Below are 20,358 nucleotides of genomic sequence, written 5' to 3'. Positions count from 1 at the left end.
TAAAATACCTCATATCTGCCTTTAATATTTAATACCAAAACAAATGGGTGAATAAATAGATAGTCAGTGTTGTATTGACCTATTATGCATTAATTTTGTATCTTTTTAAATCTTGGAGATACGACAAACAGATAGACAGAGAGGTAACTATATTGAAAGATAGATATATGTTCCTCAATATACACCGCCATCTATGAACCAAACCCTACACTAAAGCTAACCATAACTGCCACGTAGTCTATGACAATAATATATTTAAACCTTAAAATACGCTACTAATAACAATAAATAAATATATTAATATGATAGAGCGATAGATATAGAGATAATTAACTAGGATAAATAGATAATTAACCCAATATAAAAATACTTAACGCAAAAAAATTGACTTTAGCGCCATCTAGGAACAACATTCTAGACTAAATTGAGTAAAGTTACCAGTTAGTGTATTATTTTTTTTTCTCGTTATGTTACGCGTCTTGGTATAACATCCAGTCTTGTGTTGTGGTCCGGCCATCATCATACATTACCCCGAGTTATTTCTCCAAAACTTCATTAAATAACTCCAAGATACGATTACTTAGCCTAGTGAGTGATTAATGAGGTTGTTAGGTTGTTAGTGCAGTTGTGGATGGTTGTTATAGTGATGTATGAAGGGTTGTTTAGGGGTTATGAAGGGTTAAATAAGGGGTGGTGGTGATCCTTGCCTTGTCTTCCTTCTTCCTCCATCATGAAATTGTTGTGAGGAAAAATGGAATTATTATTTTATTATTTTTTAATCTTGTTTTAGAGTTTTATTTTGTGTTTTGTTGGTGTTTTTGTTTGGTTATAATGAGATGTTTTTGTTTGTACCGGTATAATAATAAATACTAATAATTATTTCAGGATCTTTGGGGTTTAATAAATGGCAAAAGCTTGAATTAAAAAAAAACATATTAAATCTGACTATACCTTAAGGAAAAATACCAAATAACGTTTATCTATAGTTAATCTAACCTTCATTACCTATATAAAAATAATAAATTGCTTTCTAAAACATCACCATCACCTTAAATATTTCTTACCCTGTATTTATAATTTTTAGTATTTTTTTGCTTGTTTCTCCCTCAATATATAGATAGTTTAGGAATTAAAATGTAAAACTAATTCTTATTAATGTGTTTGTGTTATATATATATTATTAGGTATACAAGCAATATATATAGGTAGAGAATTTTACTTTTCAATGTGTTTATAAGTAATAGTTAAGAATGAAGGTTGGTAAAGATTTGTTTTATGACCAGCTGAGAAATATATTACTGATAATTTATATTTTTGTCATATGAACGAATATTAGTTTATTTTTTCTGTCTAACGCTTATTTATGGAGATATGTCCTTTTAACACTAGTAATGACCATGTGGGGTCTAACACACACTCACTAACCTAACCTTGCATAAACCTGACATAACCTAATCTAACACTTAAGTTAACCTAACACTAACATTATATTTTCTAACCTATAACCGAACCTAACCAAATCTAACTCTAAGCTAACCTAACATGACCTAACATAACCCAACCTAACACTAACCTAACACTAACCTAACCTAACATGACCTAACATAACCCAACCTAACCCTAACCTTACATTTCCTATCCTAACACTAACTACCCAACTCTTTTTTTTTCATTTTTAAGTAATGTATTTTATTTTTTGCAGGATGCCAGCCTACTACAACCGCGACAATTATGGTGACGATGGTGGTGGTGGTCAGCGCTACAGGTGAGTTAGTTAGTTAGTCTCTGTAACTCTTTCTTCCCAGCTGCTTCTGCCATCGAACACATTTTGACTAAACATTTCACGTCCGTGTAGCGGTCAGGAGTTGTGTTGGGTTTTACCTGAAGATTAGGCACCCCAGTTTATTGCACCTGATGATAAGACAAGGTTAGGTTAGGTTATTTTATCAGCCATCGGCAGTTGTTTATGTCCACAATACTCTCGGAGACTAGTTCCGAGCGTTGACTTATATTTTTGGCCGGCAGGGGGCGAGGACGAGGCCGGGGCGGGTACGGTCGAGGAGGCAGAGAAGGCAGAGGCAGCGGCAGCCGAGGGTACAACCGAGGAGGAGGCGGAGGCAGACACTCCGACGACAGATACAAGTGGAGTGAAGGGAGAGGCAGTGGTGGTCGTCAGCGAGGGTCTGGAGGCTACAGAGACAATGGTTATGGACACAGCAGGTGAGTTTTGTCTTAATGTTCCACTGAGTTATTTTAGGTTTAAATATTCAACAAAGTTATTTTTTGTTTTGTCTTAATATTAAACACAGAATGATTTTACTTTTTATCTTAATATTAAACACAGAATTATTTTATGTTTTATCTTAATATTAAACAGATAATTACTTACAAAAAACATGCTAAAAAAGCCTCATATTTCAGCAGGTACAGAGATGGTTCAGGGAGCAGCCACCAGGGGGGGCATATGTGGCACAGCGGCTCAGACCGAGGGGAAGGCGGCTCACATATGTTCAGGTCGTCCGGGAATCACTTCAGCAGCAAGGAGTCGAGGATTGCTTTGAATATACTGAATGCTGAACTGGCTCTTGTGAGTTGACTTTGAACTAGTGCTGTTATGGGTTATAGTGATGGCCTTGATATAATGGACTTCCCTCTCCTTGTAATCTGTTAAATGGGGGGGGACTTTCACATCTTTCGGGCCTCTATAACCTAACTTAACCTAACTATGGCTGGGTACAGTGTTATGTTTGATAAGTAATACATAACAGTATTTTCATTGGTGTGTGTGGCTGACTACAGAACCAATACCTCTATACAGATTTTGCTCTGTAATTCTTGATAATTTATTGTGTTTGAGAAATATTTTTGTTTATATAGTCATTGTCCGTTTGATATACTGGATTTGTTCCTCCAGGCCATTAAGGTATTAAGTGGTAGTTAGCTGTAGGGACGGTGGCCATCATCTGTGGTAGTTAGCTGTAGGGACGGTGGCCATCATCTGTGGTAGTTAGCTGTAGGGACGGTGGTCATCATCGGTGATAGTTAGCTGTAGGGACGGTGGCCATCATCAGGTAAAAAGCTGCTTGGGGATTGGGTCGGTCCGGATTCTCAGGCAGTTCTTTCAAAATTCAAATTTAAGGAGGAATAAAGAAGAGATGAACAGGTACATTTTGATAGTTTATTCATTAGCAAATATAGCACGCTTCGTTTATCAAAACGAGCAGTTTTATAGAAAAAGCTGTGAATTCTAGAATTTTATTCTTTGCCTTTTTTATATCATAAATTGTAGACTTTCCAATGTCGTATGTTTCCATTAGAGCAGTATTGCTTACACCACGTTCTAGTTTCTTAATTATTTCAAGTTTGTCACTCAATTTGAACGTGTTCTTCTTTCTCTTCACACAACGAAGTTTATCTACTTTAGGAGCCATTATTATGGGCTTGTACAGTACTCTGTAAATGGAAAGAGTGGGACTCAAAATTACATATGTTGTCACAGTTTGATTGCTCGTTTTAAAGTGGCGACCGCGTGGTCGCTTGTTGTCGCTGTGCAGCTGTGGTGCTCACGCATGCACACATACACAAAAGCCAGCTAAAAAAAAAGTGAGTTTTCGAAAAGTCCGGATTCTCGGGTGGTCCAGATTTCTGGCATCCGGATTTTTGGACTTTTTCTGTATTTCATTATTAGAGTTAAGGACAGATTAAGGCATCCTTGGCCACTAGTTATAGGGTAAATGGACACTGACTCTAATAAGTTGAGGCGTTTACTTTCCAGGAAGATGAGTCCATGGATTGGGTAAGTGTCTGTTTAAGGGAGTCTTGTGTTGTGTTTAATTATCCCTGTTAGCTGGTGCATGACTCATGATGGTGTGTATATAAAGCTTTGACCTGACCTGACCTGTAAGATAGCTTTACTGCCTCCTCTGTGCACCCAGCTCCCTGTACAGCATAACTGCCAGTACTCCTCCTCCTCCTCCTCCTCCCTGTATTGTGTGAGAGACCAGCCTCCTCCTCTAACACACAGGTCCAGCTCCACCTGTGTTCCTCTTGTCTCCTTGGTCGGTTTTAAATAACAAATTCTCTTTTCATTTTCCCGATTAAGTGAGAGTGTGTGCACAGCTTCCTACGATGTTTGTTTCTCAATAACAGTCATACAAGAAAATGGCACTGAGATCATTTCAGTTTTTTTTAATAACTGATATGACACATTTGTGACCACAAGAACAAATTCTGCTCATGATTTCTTCTCCACCATGACCAGAGAACAGTGGTGAATGAGTTACTGTACAACTTTCACCTCCCCGATGTAAGCTTTGAAGACTTGTTGTGTCAGTTGAGGCGATGGTGCTCCGTACCATCGCCGCCCATTACTTTATCAAGGATTGGTCACTGTGCTCGGCGGCAGAGCCTCGTGTTAACATGGGACGTCCTCTCTCAGAGAGGCTCCGTGTGAAGGTCTGTGAGTACTGTGGGGTAACTGAGCGGTGAGTGTCTTCCACAGGACGGGGTGCGTTCGCCACCCGTGCACAAGTATCCCCAGCGTGAACGTCTGTTTGACCCTCGCAAGGCGAAGCGCACCAAGGGCCAGAGCGGTTATTCTCGTGGTCCTGTGGAATGGCTTAAGCTGGATCATTTCATGAAAAGGAAAATGGAAATGGCGAGGTTAGAAATGCCTCGGCCCGAAAAGAGGGAGAGCAAAGACACGGAAGAAAAGACTCCGGCGGCAGAGGGAAAAAAGGAGGCGAAAGAAGGGGAGCCGGAGAGTGCCACAGCCAAGGGAGGCAGCGATGCTCCCCCCCCTGATGCTACACAGAGGTAAGACCCTACACGATGTGTTGCTCTCAGCTGACTCTGTCAAACCTCTGCATTACTGTACAAGAATATTGTACTGTAGTTGTGCAGACTTAAAGCTGACTTCACTCTCTATGTGGTCAGGTTTAGTCTAGGTAAAGCCTCCTCTGTGCTGCTGGAGCCTGTACTGTACTGTACTGTACCAGTCATCAAGTGACTCACCCACCAACCTGTGAAGGGGGCATCACTCACATGACACATTAACATAACTTCTTCCTCTCTTGCTTCTATTATCATTTTCTCTTTATAATGTGTAATAATTGTGTAGGCAGAGCTCTACTCCTCTACCGACGGCTGCAGTCGCGTCGGCTCGCCGTGGGATTGTGGAGTCGACGAGGTTAATTCTCCCGTCAGCTGAGCTCCGACCACTTTTGGCCCCGTCAGCGGGTGTTACCGTCCACAGGTGTTGGTGGGTGGGGTCGTGAGGCCACATCTCCAAATTAAAAAACAATTTCTGTTTTCTTGTTCACATTTTATAGTTTTAACCTGACAAAAAAGCATCACAAAAGAGGGAACTGACCACTTAACAGTGTGGTGTGTTGACTCACTAGACCACCAACACGTGTGTACTGTAACCACCTGTAGGGAGTGGACTGTGTGGACCTCAGATGATGAGTCAATTATCTCGACTCTTGGAACTAGCCAACAGAGTACTCTACTGAATTGTACTGTACTCTACTGAATTGTACTGTACTGTACTCTACTGTATTGTACTCTACTGTACCTTTATGTATGTCTCATGTGGGTTTATTTTAATAATTTATAGGTAGACTCATGTAGGTAATTAGTCATATAAAGTGTGATTTTTGTCTAGATGTGCGTAGATCACCTCAAGTTTATCCCTCAGTTGGCAAAGTTAATGATTGTGTGTGTGTGTGTGTGTGTGCCAGAGGTGAAGTGGGAGAAACTCAACATGGCTGGAGGAAATTAATGGAGTTGCTGCCTTTATTGATAAGCAAGAGGACTTTCTCTGTGCATGAAACAGAAGTTATATGAGACCGGTGTGAGAAGTGTGGCAGTGAGACAATGTCAGTACACTTGAGTTAGCTGAAATGTGAATGGTGAGATGGATGTTTTAATAAGACACTGGAGGCCTTGTTAAGAGGACAGCTGGGTAGTGAGAGGATTGATGAAGTCCTGTACAGAGGCAGACTGAGAGGTGTCTAGGCATGTGGAGAGAATGGAGGAGACTAACTGGTTCAAGAGATACAGGTGTGTAACTGTGGTGGTGAGAAGAGACAAATGTAGGTCAAGAATGTGGAGGGTTAACTGTAGGTGTGAGAACATGCTTGACTGGTTAACTGTAGGTGTGAGAACATGCTTGACTGGTTAACTGTAAATACAACACAAATATAACATTGAGAATACTAATAAAGACCCACCATTACTGCACCTTAACTACCAATGATTATATACATTGATGTCTCCTAACTAGTACTAGGTAGGGGTAGCAGTTTCATAGTCGTCTCAGTGTGAATGTGGTGCTATTTGTATACAAGTTTATACACCGTACATACTTTGATATAGTGAAAGTATGGGTAAAAGTATGAAGTTTAATAGTTTCTAAGTGATGTTTGTTTGTAGTTCTAGTATTTTAGCCTGAACGGATCATCGAGGCAGTAGATTCAGCCAAGAGGGGGTGGGTTGGAGGGGATGGGTAAATGACATCGGGAGGCGAGTTAATATTTAGAGAATCGCCGTGAGTCTCTATATACAGTGTGTCTGCCACAGTATAAGTTATGGTACTTTTGTGGAGTGATATATCGTTGTGAGGGTTCAAACTGCCTGCTCCTCGATCCATTATCTCCAGGTGTTAGAAATTACTGATTATTGTGCAATGATGTAGAGGGAATTACTGTGATTGAAATAATTGATTGATTGTAATGTTATATCAAAGAGAATTAAATTTACTTAGTGATATATATTTAACTTTTAAGGAATTCAATTGGGGATTTTCCTTGGACTGTATGTGTTCTTAGACGTTCAGTTTCAGGGGGTCATTTTGGCGTTCAGCTTCAAGGGGTCATTTAGACGTTGTGTTAAAGGTCAAACGGAAGCACCCTCGACCCACAGTACATCAGGGTTGAGGTCTGACTGTGCATTTTGTCTCGGGTGCCGTAATAATGGAATCTTTGCAGTGACTCGGCCACAGCTGACGGGTCCAAGGACTCGGAGACAGACGCCAAGAGAAAGGACGACTCTAAAAAGAAGGACGAGGTAAAGAAAGCCATTTATTACACATTCTCTACACATTCAAACATCTTATACACATTCAAACATCTTCTACACATTCAAACATCTTCTATACATCTTCCACACATCCAAACACCTTACACATTCTCGTCCAATCCACATATTTTCTTCTTACCCATAAAACTTAAACATTTTCTACTCATTCACATAGGACGTACACATTCTCTCTCTCGACTCATCCACAAGACTGTTATATTCTCTGTGTCTTTCCGAGTCATCTTCACCTCCCATGATGTTAGGAGTCGTTGTGGTTCGCGCGTGTTTCATTCTTGCCGTTGTTTCAGAGTCACGATGAAACGAACGTAGTCATCCCCCGGGCGGCGCTGAAATGCCACATGTGTGCTATGCCAAAGTTCCCCAGCACCAAGGTATGTCGTTTGTGTCGCTGTACGGTTAGTCGTTTCATGTCGTTTGTTTTGCTCTACGGTACTAGGGTGTCTAGAGGTTAATGTACTTAATTTAAACAACTTGAAATAAATTCTGATAGCTTTAATACCCTAAGTTCTGACTCTAGCAGCCAGAACTTGGTGTTATTGTTCCGGTATTTCCCTCATGTTGGCTAGGGTGTAGACAGTGGTATGAGTGGGTTGTCTACTATCATTGTCTACACTGTTTTGGTTTCCCTGGGGTGTAGACAATGGTGTGAGGCAGTTGTCTACACTACTTTGGCTTCCCTGAGGTGTAAACAATGGTTAGGTTGTCTACACCTTAAATTTACTTCACGAAACTTATCAGGATAATTTATTTATTTTATTTATTTATTTTTATTTATTTTATTTGTTTATCTCGACAGTCGTACCTGAAGCACATAGAGGGTAAACAACACGCAATATTGGCCGACTGCTTCCACGACCGTAACATCGCTGTCATGGATCTCCTAATGGCCGAATCAAAGGTATGGCCGTTCTGTACACATGTCGTTCGTGCAATAAGTCGTTTGTTTGTTTGTACTCTGGATAAATCGTCTGTTAATTATTTCTCTCTAATTAATTGGTGAAGAGAACAGTTGTTATATAGTGTCAAGAGACCTGGTTAATTATACTCTACTTTAATGCCTCACCAACAAAAGCCTCAGTAATTATACCACAATTAGACCTCACAAACGTCAACACCACGTGGGTACGTAGGCTAAGGTCTCTTCTCGCTCTGTTTCCCACAGTTGGCGTGTAAGTGGCGACCCAGGAAGGGCGGCTCCAAGCGTTGCCGCAAGTGTGAGTGTTTTATGATCACCAACATTCAGCAGCACTGCCAGACAACAGAACACACGGTTAGTATCTCTCTCTCTGTCTCTCTTTACCCTCTCTTCTCCCTTTTCCTTCCTATTTCTCTTCCGTCATTCTCCCTCACTCCACCTTTCCTTTTCCTGTTTCCCTCTCTTCCCTCTCTTCCCTCTTCCCCCTGCCTCTACCCCTTTCCCTCTTCCCCCTGCCTCTTCCCTCTTCCCCCTGCCTCTTCCCCCTGTAAGGTGTTAATAGTTAGATATATATATTAACCCATATAATTAACTAGATAGATTATTTATTATCATAATTATTCAGATGTACAATTATATATATAGACAAAACTTAACATTAAATTCTCACTTGATTATACAGTATATGCTCAGTGTTCAATATACTCAAATTATATAGTACAGTACAGTATATACTCACTGTTCAGTATACTCTCTATAGTACAGTACAGTATATACTAAGGTATGTTTTATATCTCTTCAGTTGGTGAGTCAGTTTGCCAGCGTTCAGTGTTGCAGTTACAAATACAACCGAGCGAACCTGGAGGAACACCGCCTCTCTCTCCGCCACCTCAAGGTAACATTGTACCTTTATGTATTGTTGATAATATGTGTTTTTTTCACTATATTGAGGTTCATTGGTGGATTTATTCACTATAATGGGGTTAACTCTCACATATACACCCCCCCTCCCATACTCGTAAATACACTTGTAAACAATCGCGTCGACGCGTTGGATGACATCGTTAAGTGTGTTCGTAAACGGTCGTTATTAATCTCCGTTGTCTGTCCTCCGCAGAATCAGTGGGACATTGACCAGAAGAACACGGAGATGCAAGAACAGGAGGAAGAGGAGGAGAAGAGAAAAGAAATGGGTGAGGATAATTAGCGGGGATTTGAGGTCTTGGGTGTGTAACTAAAGTGTGTATTGAGGTCTTGGGTGTGTAACTAAAGTGTGTATTGAGGTCTTGGGTGTGTAGTGATCACAACATGCATACAGACAATGTATCACTCACCAATAACGACTATCACCACAAACTACCACGAGCAGTATGGGGGTAATCGGATAGTATATTGTGGGTAGTCGTCACGTTTTATTTATTTATTTATATATTTTTTCCCTCGGCAGACAAAGCATTCCACGAAGATGTTTACCGTCTCAAGATGTCGGAGGAGGGCGAGGAGGAGTTGACCTCTGCCACCTTGCCCCCACACGACCCGACAAAACCCATAGGTAAGTGCGAGACAATATCTACCCGAACCGCCAACCCCAAAGAGACTCACGAACCCGAAGCTTTTATGGACGGAATAATTATCAGTCTACTGCTTCGGGTTTACCGGTCTGAATCTCACGTGGTTTTTGGTATAGGCCTTAGGGTGAGAGGTCAATGGGCTCTATTAGATGACTATATACTCTACATTACACTAATCTAATAAACTATACAATGATATATAAAGTTAAAAAAGCTCCCCAAAATTAAACCATCTTTCTGTAATATATTTTTCTGTTTTATTTTTGTTATTCCAGGTTTGAAATTCCTCTACAGGGAGACTCAGTATCGGTGCGAAATTTGCCGGACTCATTTACGGAACGCACCGCACGCCGAGTACCACTTCCGCTCGGTGGATCACTACACCAACCTGTGTAGTCACTTGGCCGAAGAGAAGGCGAGTTTCTTGTGCGTTTGTTTAGCTCTGGTACATTTGTTTACGCATATCTTCGGTGTCTTCGTTTCGCCCTCGATCACCAATCATCACTATAGGATCAGTTGTGTGTTGTTAATGTTGTCTTCATCATCCCGCAGGAGAAGAAAGAACTGGAGAGATATAGAAAGAGGTTAGAAATATCTCCGCATCAGGAACAAGAATCAAAGGCGAAGGAGAACGCGGCCGGAGACGACGATGACAATTTCGAGGACATGAATAATATGGAGACCGTGGACGAGGCCTTGGAGGACGTCGACATGGAGACCCACCTAGGAGACGAAACTGGGGGCACCGGCAAGGAGGAGAAGGACGACGACGTGGAGAACGGGGGCGGTGAGGGCGGAGATCTGGATGTCTCCGAACAATCCGTGAGTGATCTGTGGCCTTGATTGTGGTATAAAACTCTTGTGATGGATTTTTTATTTATCTTTTATCATCTCAGACTGTGAATTAACTTGTAGTGTGTGTATATTCTTCCCGAACTATGACGTACAGTAACACACACACACACACACACACACACACACACGCACACACTGTGACTTGACTGCTCTTTTAACTCCATACAATACTCTCTGTAGATGGGGTCGCCTTTGGTGGCAGAAATTGGTGAAGACTTGGATGGCTTACCAGAAGAACTTCTCCATAAGGAAACACCCCAAGAACAAGGGAAAGAAGAACAACATCCGGATGAGGAAGAACAAGATGGCGGTAAGGAACACGACAAAGAACAGGTTGCTCAAGAACACGGCGAAGAACAGGATGCTAAAGAACACGGCGAAGAACAGGATGCTCAAGAACACGGCGAAGAACAGGATGCTAAAGAACACGACGAAGAACAGGATGCTAAAGAACACGGCGAAGAACAGGATGCTAAAGAACACGACGAAGAACAGGATGCTAAAGAACACGACAAAGAACGCGACGAAGACCCAGGAGGAGAACGCGTCGAAGAACACGATGAACCGAAACCAGAGGAGGAAGGAGAGGCTGTGGAAGAGAAGTGTTAAACATTGGCCCACACAGGTAAGGATTTCTGGAGCTTTTAGTCTCTTAAGATGAGAAAGATACATTTATTGATTAAACCTTTACTGAAAGATCATTGTGTGTGTCCTAATGCTAACCTAACTTTAGAATATTTAATCATCAAGTAAAATAAACAAGATTTGTGATGCTAACATTCCACTCTCTTCCCCTAGGAGTGAGGATGCAGAATTGGCCACAACAGCAGAGGAAAACCTGGGCTACGAACCTGCTAATGGGGTGTAGTGGAGTGTTGTCACGAAACCCGCGAGACGACAACAGTGGTCGTGGCTAAGAGGAATGGGGATCCACATCACGTTTCTGTATTGCTGCAACGATCATTGTATTATGGCGAAGACGATGTCAGAATGGACGTTATATTGCAACAGACGTCCCTATTATGTCGAGAGAGATATTTATTGTCAGTGAGTTGGCTCGTGAGGTGTGGGGGAGGGGGGGGTGAAGCAGGAGATGTTAACAAAATCTTGCCCTAATGATCACCACACGCCACCTATCTCTATCATCCTCCCTAGATCAATTCTCAACTCTTTCTCTCACCCTCTGTGTCTCAAGTCCCGCCCCACCAGCCATCTCGAGTCCCACCCTTCGCCCACTAGCACCATCTGGAAGTGAATGCGTATAACTAATGTCAGTATCCAAACCTGGGAGTCCAATTTTTTTACACCCCAGGTAGAAGTGTTATGAAGTTTTTGCTCACGTTTTTGGAACTAGTTGTCTTATTTGAGGTATTTTTTTATTTTTTATCGTAAGGTAGGATTTAAAAAGGTTATATCAGGGTGTTAGAGAAGGCATGATGTTACTCTGTATGTGTGTGTGTGTATAAAATATGTATACACACACTTAACATCAGTATGCACTTTACAGCTATAATGTACATACACTTAACACCTAAACATACTTACACACCAATACACACTTAACATCAACACACACACAGAACCTAACCACCATTGACTCTCATACATAACCTATTAAAAAATTAAGAGATTACAAAATTGAACTAATAAATCATAAAGCACATCATTGTATTTAATTCGTATCGTCTTTATTTCGTAGGAGGATGTGTAATTATTCTTGTATGTAGCGAGGAGAAGCCGAGGGAGGGGACTACGATACAGTCTCTACAGGTTGCATGTTTACACGACGCTGAATTTGTAATTTTTGATCTCGCAGAATCACATTTTATTTTGTACGCGAGTTGATAGACATATGGAATTTTAATCCTCGATATTACCTCTCAAGTGATATTTTTTCCCCATCGTCACGTTCGAAGTATTCCTCCCGCCCTCTCCCCACACATCCCTACCTGCACACCCCTCAGAAGCACAAGGAAGAGATTGCATTTATTTCTTGCATTATCAACGTTTTCTTTGTTTAATTATTATCAATGTTGTTCTTATTCTGTTTCTAGTTATATGAGGGATAGATTAAGAGGAATAGAAACATTTAAAGAAAGAAGGGAAGTATTTAATTAATGAATGATTGATAACCGTAGGAAACACCAATAAAGCGCTGAAATCACACGAAGGACTTCACAAATATAGTACATAATTTTATAACTCAAATATCTGGAAAAATTTAAGTGATTGTTTTGTTTTTTTTTTTGTTTTTTGTTTTTTAAGTTTCGGTTCATTCGGGAGGAAAAATATTTACACGTATATTATTTTAACAGATGGAATTGACCCGAAATTATGCCACAGTGATCCCGTCTATACGAGTGTATGGCTAACGGTAGGAGATATGATCCTTGACTCTGTTTAATGGTAGGAGACATGAGCCTTAAGGTGACATGATCCTTGACTCTGTTTAATGGTAGGAGACATGAGCCTTAAGGTGACATGATCCTTTACACTCTGTTTAATGGTAGAAGATATGAGCCTTAAGGTGACACCCAGTCCTTGACTCTGTTTAATGGTAGGAGACATGAGCCTTAAGGTGACATGATCCTTTACACTGTTTAATGGTAGGAGACATGAGCCTTAGGAGATATGATCCTTGACTCTGTTTAATGGTAGGAGACATGAGCCTTAAGGTGACATGATCCTTTACACTCTGTTTAATGGTAGGAGACATGAGCCTTAAGGTGACATGATCCTTTACACTCTGTTTAATGGTAGAAGATATGTTTGTGTTTTAAAATAAGATATGTTTGTGTTTTGAAATAAAGTGTTGCCTTTATCTGGTGTATAAAGTTATAGTGTAAGGTGTATGATAAGAGACATTGTTAGGAGTGTCCGTATGTTCCTGTGTAATGTTGACTACTGCACCAGCTGTTTGAGGGTCCTGGTGATAGTTTATGGTTTTGTCACCTTTAATTTCACCGAGTCTTGTTTTAGTCAGGAGTTTAGTCTCGCAGACGGTAAAACAAGGCGTCAGGACCGATGATAAGTCTCCGAGGCTTTGCACTTTAATGTAAGAATCACATGCGGTTCACCCGACTACTGTGTATGCGACGCCAATATTTTATTTCTCTTTTTCAAATGTTACAAACTGTTGTTCCTAAATAACAACTATTGTACTCAAGTGGGTGCCGTAGTGTCACACACCTCTTGTGTACTAAACCATCTTGTGGCACTGTAAGTTAACTAGATATAACTGATACAATAAATGAGGAAACATGTCCTTGTGAGCAGAGCAGCGTCTGTCCATAGGGCATTATACTGTACTGTGTTAAGGTAATTAATGATGGTTTGCAGTAATCCAAGTATTTTTAAGATTCATTATTTTGAGGATTCCTTTTATGCAAAATAAATGCAAGAAATGTGTGTGTTATCTTTTGTCTCATCCTGGACACAACACAACACCTTCACTCACTGTTCTCACATCACCATTAACACACTGTACTGTACTACACTATACTGTATCTGAATTACACAGCCAAGTCAATGAAGGTAATTATTTTATGACAAAAAATAAATGAATTGAGATATTTTAGTAATGAATTAAATAGTGAAATATCAAATTATATATACAGTACTGTATATATTGTTACTTAATTTATTAAAGATTCAGAATTACATTATTATATATTTGGTGTTTAAAATACTTGTGCTTTTAAGATGACAATAAGAGCTGAAATATCCTCATTATTTCTCATTTATTTTACGACATTAGCTTTTTTTAACAGTTGTAGATAAAATTTTATAAATTTAGTGAAAGAAAGGGATTATTTTTGTTTTTTTAGACGTAAATAACAAGTGGACCAAAATAGAAGTTGATGGACTGTAACCCCTTCACCTCGGGCGCCTGGGGGGAACAAGTGTCAAAAAATGGTTCTCTGTTATTTTGTGAAGAACAGCTCTACTAGAACACATTGAAGAACATTGTACATTGCATATAACATGGTAGGAGTTAGTGGAGCATCTGGGGAGAGAAGACAAGACGAGGAGAGTGAAAAGGAAGATAAAATAAGTAAGTTGATTATTTGGTGTCATTAAGTCAGCTGATCTTAATAAGCAAATGTATTTAGCTTTCTCTACTGTATATACTGTATATATATATATATATATATATATATATATATATATATATATATATATATATATATATATATATATATATACAGTATATGTGTGTGTGCTGATTTAAACAAGTTATATCTGGTACCATGACGTCATACACAAGGAGACAACAGGTATTATATTATTATTATTATTAGTAGTAGTAGTAGTAACTTTTATTATTATTATTATTATTATTATTTTTATTTTTATTATTATTGTTATTATTATTATTATTATTATTATTATTATTATTATTATTATTGTTAATATTATTATTATTATTATTATTAGTAACTATTATTATTATTATTGTTATTATTATTATTAGTAGTAGTAATTTTTATTATTATTATTATTATTGTTGTTGTTGCTGTTGCTGTTGTTGTTGCTGTTGTTGTTGCTGTTGTTGTTGCTGTTGTTGTTGTTGTCCCCCAGGCCCCGATGTGGGTCATTGACCTGTGCCCGGGTGGACTAATCCCCGTAAAAAACCAGATTAAGTTGGGTTGGGTTAGGTTAGGTTAGGTTACGTCAGTGTGGTCAATCTTCAGGTGAAAGAAGTTTGGATGAAGTAAAGCCCAATATTTAAATATTTATTGTAGATTATCAATATTTTTTCCTGTAATATTTCCCACTTTCATTTTATAATATCAGTTTATCATTATTTTAATTTTAATTTTAAATCATCAACATTTTTGCTCAATGTTTCGCTTTTCCGTTATTTTCCGTTACTTGCCGTTAAATCCGTTGTTGTACACATAAATTAAATCTTTTTCCCACTTTGTCACCCCACCACACACCCCCACTACCCCCTACCCACCTCCCCACCCCTACCCACCACCACACACCCCACCCCACCCACCACCCCCCACCCCCCCTCCACCTCCCCACCCCTTCCCCCTACCCACCACCACACCCCACTACCCCCCTACTCCCCACCACCTCCCCACCTCACCACCACCACACCCCCTACCCCTACCCCCCCCACCTCCCCACCTCTCCCACCACCACACCCACCCACTACCACCACCTCCCCACCCCTTACCCACCCCAGAGCAGTTTGTCAGTGGATATGCCCTTCTTGTCGTGAGTGTGGTCTGTAAGCCGGATTTATAGACTAGTTGGTAACCTTATCGCTGAGAGACTTGGACCAATAAACAGCCTCGGTGGTGACTCACGACTCGAGCAACAAGGACTTATCCCCCACTTGAGGCTGAACTCTTGGAGAATTTTTTAAATATATAATAGTTTACTCATTTAATTAAGATGACAAATATGGCGGCCTTTTTACGCTGAGACTCTACAGGCTTAACAGATACTTGATATTCTTAACTAAATTACCACACAAAATGGCGGCCTTCTGGTACTAAGACTCGAGATGTTTGAAATGGCGGCTTGTTGGTACTGAGACTGTACAGGCATAGCGGAGTGTTAGTGTGTTGTGAACTTACCCACGGACACGGACGACCCCATGGACACGACGGCCCCACGGACACGGACGGCCCCACGGACATGGGACGACCCGCGGACACGGACGGCCCCACGGACACGGACGACCCCACGGACACGGACGGACGACGGGAAGAAATTAATCTTTTTCTGTAGGGGAGGGAGAGGATTGAAGGAGGGGAAAAGAGAGGGAGGGAGAGAGAGAGGGAGGGGGGCAGCGAGGGGAGAGGGAGGGAGGGAGGCAGCAAGGAGAGAGAGTAAGGGAGAGAGAGGGAGGGAGGGAGGCAGCAAGGGGAGAGAGAGGGGGGAGGGAGGCAGCAAGGGGAGAGAGAGAGGGGGGAGGGAGGCAGCAGGGAGAGGGAGAGGGGAGAGGGAGGCAGCAAGGGAGAGAGAGAGAGGGGGAGGGAGGCAGCAAGGGAGAGAGAGGGGGAGGGAGGGGGAGGGAGGCAGCAAGGGAGAGAGAGGGAGGCAGCAAGGGAGAGAGAGGGGGGAGGGAGGCAGCAAGGAGAGAGAGGGGGAGGGAGAGGGAGGGGAGGCAAAGGGAGAGAGAGAGGGAGCAGCGGGGGGAGAGAGAGGGGGGAGGAGGCAGCAAGGGAGAGAGAGAGGGGAGGAGAGGGGAGGGGGAGGCAGCAAGGGAGAGAGAGGGAGGCAGCAAGGGAGAGAGAGGGGGGGAGGGAGGGCAAGGAGAGAGAGAGGGGAGGGAGAGGGGAGAGGGGAGGCAGCAAGGGAGAGAGAGAGGGAGGCAGCAAGGGAGAGAGGGGGAGGGGAGGCAGCAAGGAGAGAGAGAGGGGGGGGAGGAGGCAGCAAGGAGGGAGAGGGAGGGAGGGAGGGATTGAAGGAGGGGAAAGAGAGGGAGGAGGGAGGCAGCAAGGGGGAGAGAGAGGGAGGGAGGGAGGCAGCAAGGGAGAGAGGGAGGGAGGCAGGAGGGGGAGGGAGCAGCAAGGGAGAGAGAGGGAGGGAAGGAGGCAGGGGGAGGGATTGGAGGAGGGAGGCAGCGAGGAGAGAGAGGGAGGGAGGCAGCGAGGGGAGAGAGAGGGGAGGGAGGCAAGGAGAGAAAGAGGGAGGGAAGGAGGCAGCAAGGGAGGGAGGCAGCGAGGGAGAGAGGCAGTAAGGGAGAGAGAGGAGGGAGGGAGGCAGGAGAGAGAGAGAGGGGGGAGGGAGGCAGAGGAGAAAGAGGGAGGGAAGGAGGCAAGGGAGGGATTAGGAGGGAGGAGGCAGCAAGGGATGAAGGAGGGAGAGAGGGAGGAGGCAGCGAGGGTAACCAAACAATGGGTTAGCGAGAGGCAGAAACACACAATAGCACTGTATTGACCCCGAGCAACGATGGTGATGATGGTGATAAAGTGTGTGTGTGTGTGTGTCTGTCTGTATATGTGTGTGTATGTGTGTGTGTGTTTGCGTAGTGTATGTGTGTGTATGTGATATATTTACGACTATGGAGGTCATACATACATACATACATACATATACATAATATATATAGGTACTACTATCATACACACACTCTCTCTCTCTCACACGGTCATGACACAATGCTTTGAAGGTGACAGGTGGATAATTAGACATTGTACCTCTTCCTACCATCTTAATTTACCCCCTACCTGTCCTTAATTAGGGGGTGAGGAGGAAGGGGTTCACGTAAGGTTCATAGTATGGGTTCATTTAATAGTTTCAAACCCTTTCTAAAACAGAGCATTGAACCTGAAACATCGACTCCAGAAACGAACCATCGACTCCGAAACGAACCCCTACCAAACGAACCATCGACACCAAAACGAATCCCTACCAAACGAACCATCGACACCAAAAACGAACCCCTACCAAACGAACCATCGACACCAAATACGAACCCCTACCGAACGAACCATTGAACCAAGTTGAAAGGAAATAGATTCATCTGAGGGTCCGAATCCTCTCACATAGGACAAGACCCGTTATAACCACCAACACAAAGAGATTCGGTTTATTGATTCAGTGTCTCGGGTCCACTAAGAGGGAGGAAATGAAGTTTATGTCAGGAGCTTCGAATAACGATACGAACCGAGCCGTGTAACAGTGAGGGTGAGACAGAAGGTTCTCTTGTATTGAGATGTTGGGTGAATGTGATGTATTGATGGGTGTGTGGGGTGTGTGTGGGGTGTGTGGGTGTGTGTGTGTGTGTGTGTGTGGGTGTGTGTGTGTGGCAAAGTTTGATTACATGGTTTTTTTTTGTCATTTCTTCTATCTATCCTTCCTTCCTCCTTCCTTCCTTCCTTCCTTCCTTCCCTCCTCCTTCCTTCTTCTTTCCTCCTTCTCTTTCCTCCTCTCCCTCCCTCCCTCCCTCCCTCCTTCCCTCGCCTCTCCTTCCTTACAAGACCCAATAAAAACTTTAGGTCAACTCCTTCTCTCTCTCTCTCTATTTTTACTTCTATTATTATCTATGAAATATTTAATTAAAATATGAAGTACTATTTCCGGAGAGAGAGAGAGAGAGAGGAGAGAGAGAGAGAGGTGTGTGTGTGTGTTTTATAATGAAACGTTTTCATAAACAAAGACACAGACACACACACAGATTACCACACACACACACACACAGACACACACAGACACACACACACACACACACACACACACACACACACAACAAAGGATATTTCTCCGAATTTAAAATCAATTCATGTTGGTGAGAATTTTTGCATTTGGTGAGATGTGAAAGTCTTGTAGGAGAGAGAGAAAGAGAGCGAGAGAGAGAGAGAGAGAGAGAGAGAGAGACACACTTCCCTCACTGGCTAAATCACATTAAATCCTCAGATGTAAAATTATTCACACAAATAATTCGTTTATCTCATTTTCTCTCATTCCCGTTCCTCATAATTCATTTAATAATTACTGAACAATCGTATAGACAAAAAATTCCCTCCGTAACTAAGCGATTATGTTGTAGTAGTAGTAGGAGGAGGAGGAGGAGGAGGAGGAGGAGGAGAAGACGAAGAAGAAGGAGGAGAAGAGGAAGATTCGATTTTACATCATATTAAAGAATAAACATTAAAATAATATAAATAAAATCCTCCTGCGTCTTCTCTTGCGACAGATTTATAACTATTATAAGATTAGTTTAGTTAACCCTTAAATCAATACAGTTTTCTTTGATGGTCAAGTAGCAGGTGGTTGAGAGGGCGGCTAGGGTCGATCTTATACCCTGGGGATACTGGTTCGAGTTTACTTGTGCCGGGTATCGATCCTGGGTCCTTAACAATCCATACCTTCCCATCTCCTGTCATTTGGTCTGTCTGTGGGGTCTGTCTGTCTGTCTGTCTGTGGGTCTGTCTGTCTGTCTGTATGGTAATATTTGAGCTGGAGGGAAGTTTTATTGTAATGAAAAAAGTAATGAAATGGAACTTTATCTGAGGTTACAATCTAGCAGTGATGGCCCCGGGAGGTGAGGGGGGAGGGGGTGAGGGAGGGGGGAGGGGGAGAGGTAGGGGGTGAGGGGTGGGGAGGGGTGAGGGGGAGGGGAGGGGTGAGGTGGGGAGGGGTGAGGGGGGGAGGGGTAGGGGACGGGGTTTAGGTGGGGTAGGACGGGGCTTAGGAATATGTGGCTGTAGGAGATGGGCTTTAGGGGTAGAGAAGGGGCTATACTGAGACGGGCGGGGCGGGGTTGTGCCTGAGATTCGTGGACGTCTCCAGCTAACAAATGGAAATTTAATGCTAATTTTAAATTCTCTTTTTTTTTCTTCCTTGCCTGAGCGAGACGAGGCGGCCAGACGACGATGTTTACGGTACTGACGTGGTGTTTGCACGTTCCTCGTCTCCTGCAGTGTTGCCAAGTGTAGCAGTAAAATATAACCTGGCCACTAGAGGGTTTAATCTTCAGGTGTAATAAGCTGGGGAACTAATCACCAGGTAAAATGCTGAGGGGGGACAGAACCTACAGATAATTCATAAAAAAGCTTAAATACACAAAGCTTTAAGATATACTCAGTTATCAGTACAAGCTGGCACAAAAAACACCAGAAACATCAAAACATATTTTCTGGGTTTGTTTACATTACGTCATCAGGGAGGAAAAAAGCGCGGGAACAAGATGGCTGCCTTTACATTTCATCGCCTTTCTAACTTAACGATAACATCCCTTTTAAACCTAACCTAACCTAACCTAACGTAAAACAAAAATATCTTGGTTTTATGGGGTGTTTTGTCCAGTCTTTTGGTCTTTTATAAACCACCTTAAACCGATAGTCACGCCAAAAAAAAACACGATAAAACACCACAATCGGCAACTGGGTCGTATGTAAACAACTCGAGTGGTAGTCTAGTGTGTGATGACGTCACTGTGGTAATGGT

General features: G+C 42.2%; 1 protein-coding gene across 2 annotated transcripts; it reads left to right on the top strand.

Annotated features, from left to right (window-relative positions):
* Positions 1–475: 475 nt before the first annotated feature.
* LOC121867771 lies at positions 476–12,106 on the top strand. Of its 2 annotated transcripts, none has more exons than XM_042367854.1 (16): positions 476–588; positions 1,703–1,765; positions 2,026–2,220; positions 2,425–2,587; positions 4,502–4,815; positions 6,990–7,068; positions 7,389–7,472; positions 7,898–7,999; positions 8,264–8,371; positions 8,820–8,912; positions 9,135–9,210; positions 9,465–9,569; positions 9,864–10,003; positions 10,141–10,410; positions 10,624–11,068; positions 11,242–12,106. In XM_042367854.1, exons 2-15 carry the CDS (start codon positions 1,704–1,706, stop codon positions 11,050–11,052), a joined length of 2,220 nt encoding a protein of 739 aa, XP_042223788.1. In that variant the 5' UTR covers positions 476–588; position 1,703; the 3' UTR covers positions 11,053–11,068; positions 11,242–12,106. The 2 variants fall into 2 exon arrangements, with proteins under 2 accessions (XP_042223788.1, XP_042223787.1); XM_042367853.1 differs by having other exon boundaries at positions 2,422–2,587.
* The last annotated feature ends 8,252 nt before the right edge of the window (positions 12,107–20,358 follow it).

Source organism: Homarus americanus, unplaced genomic scaffold, assembly GCF_018991925.1.
Source record: "Homarus americanus isolate GMGI-L3 unplaced genomic scaffold, GMGI_Hamer_2.0 scaffold46583, whole genome shotgun sequence".
In the NCBI taxonomy this organism is placed as follows: Eukaryota; Metazoa; Arthropoda; class Malacostraca; order Decapoda; family Nephropidae; genus Homarus; species Homarus americanus.
This window is presented reverse-complemented; position numbering and strand designations above follow the sequence as displayed.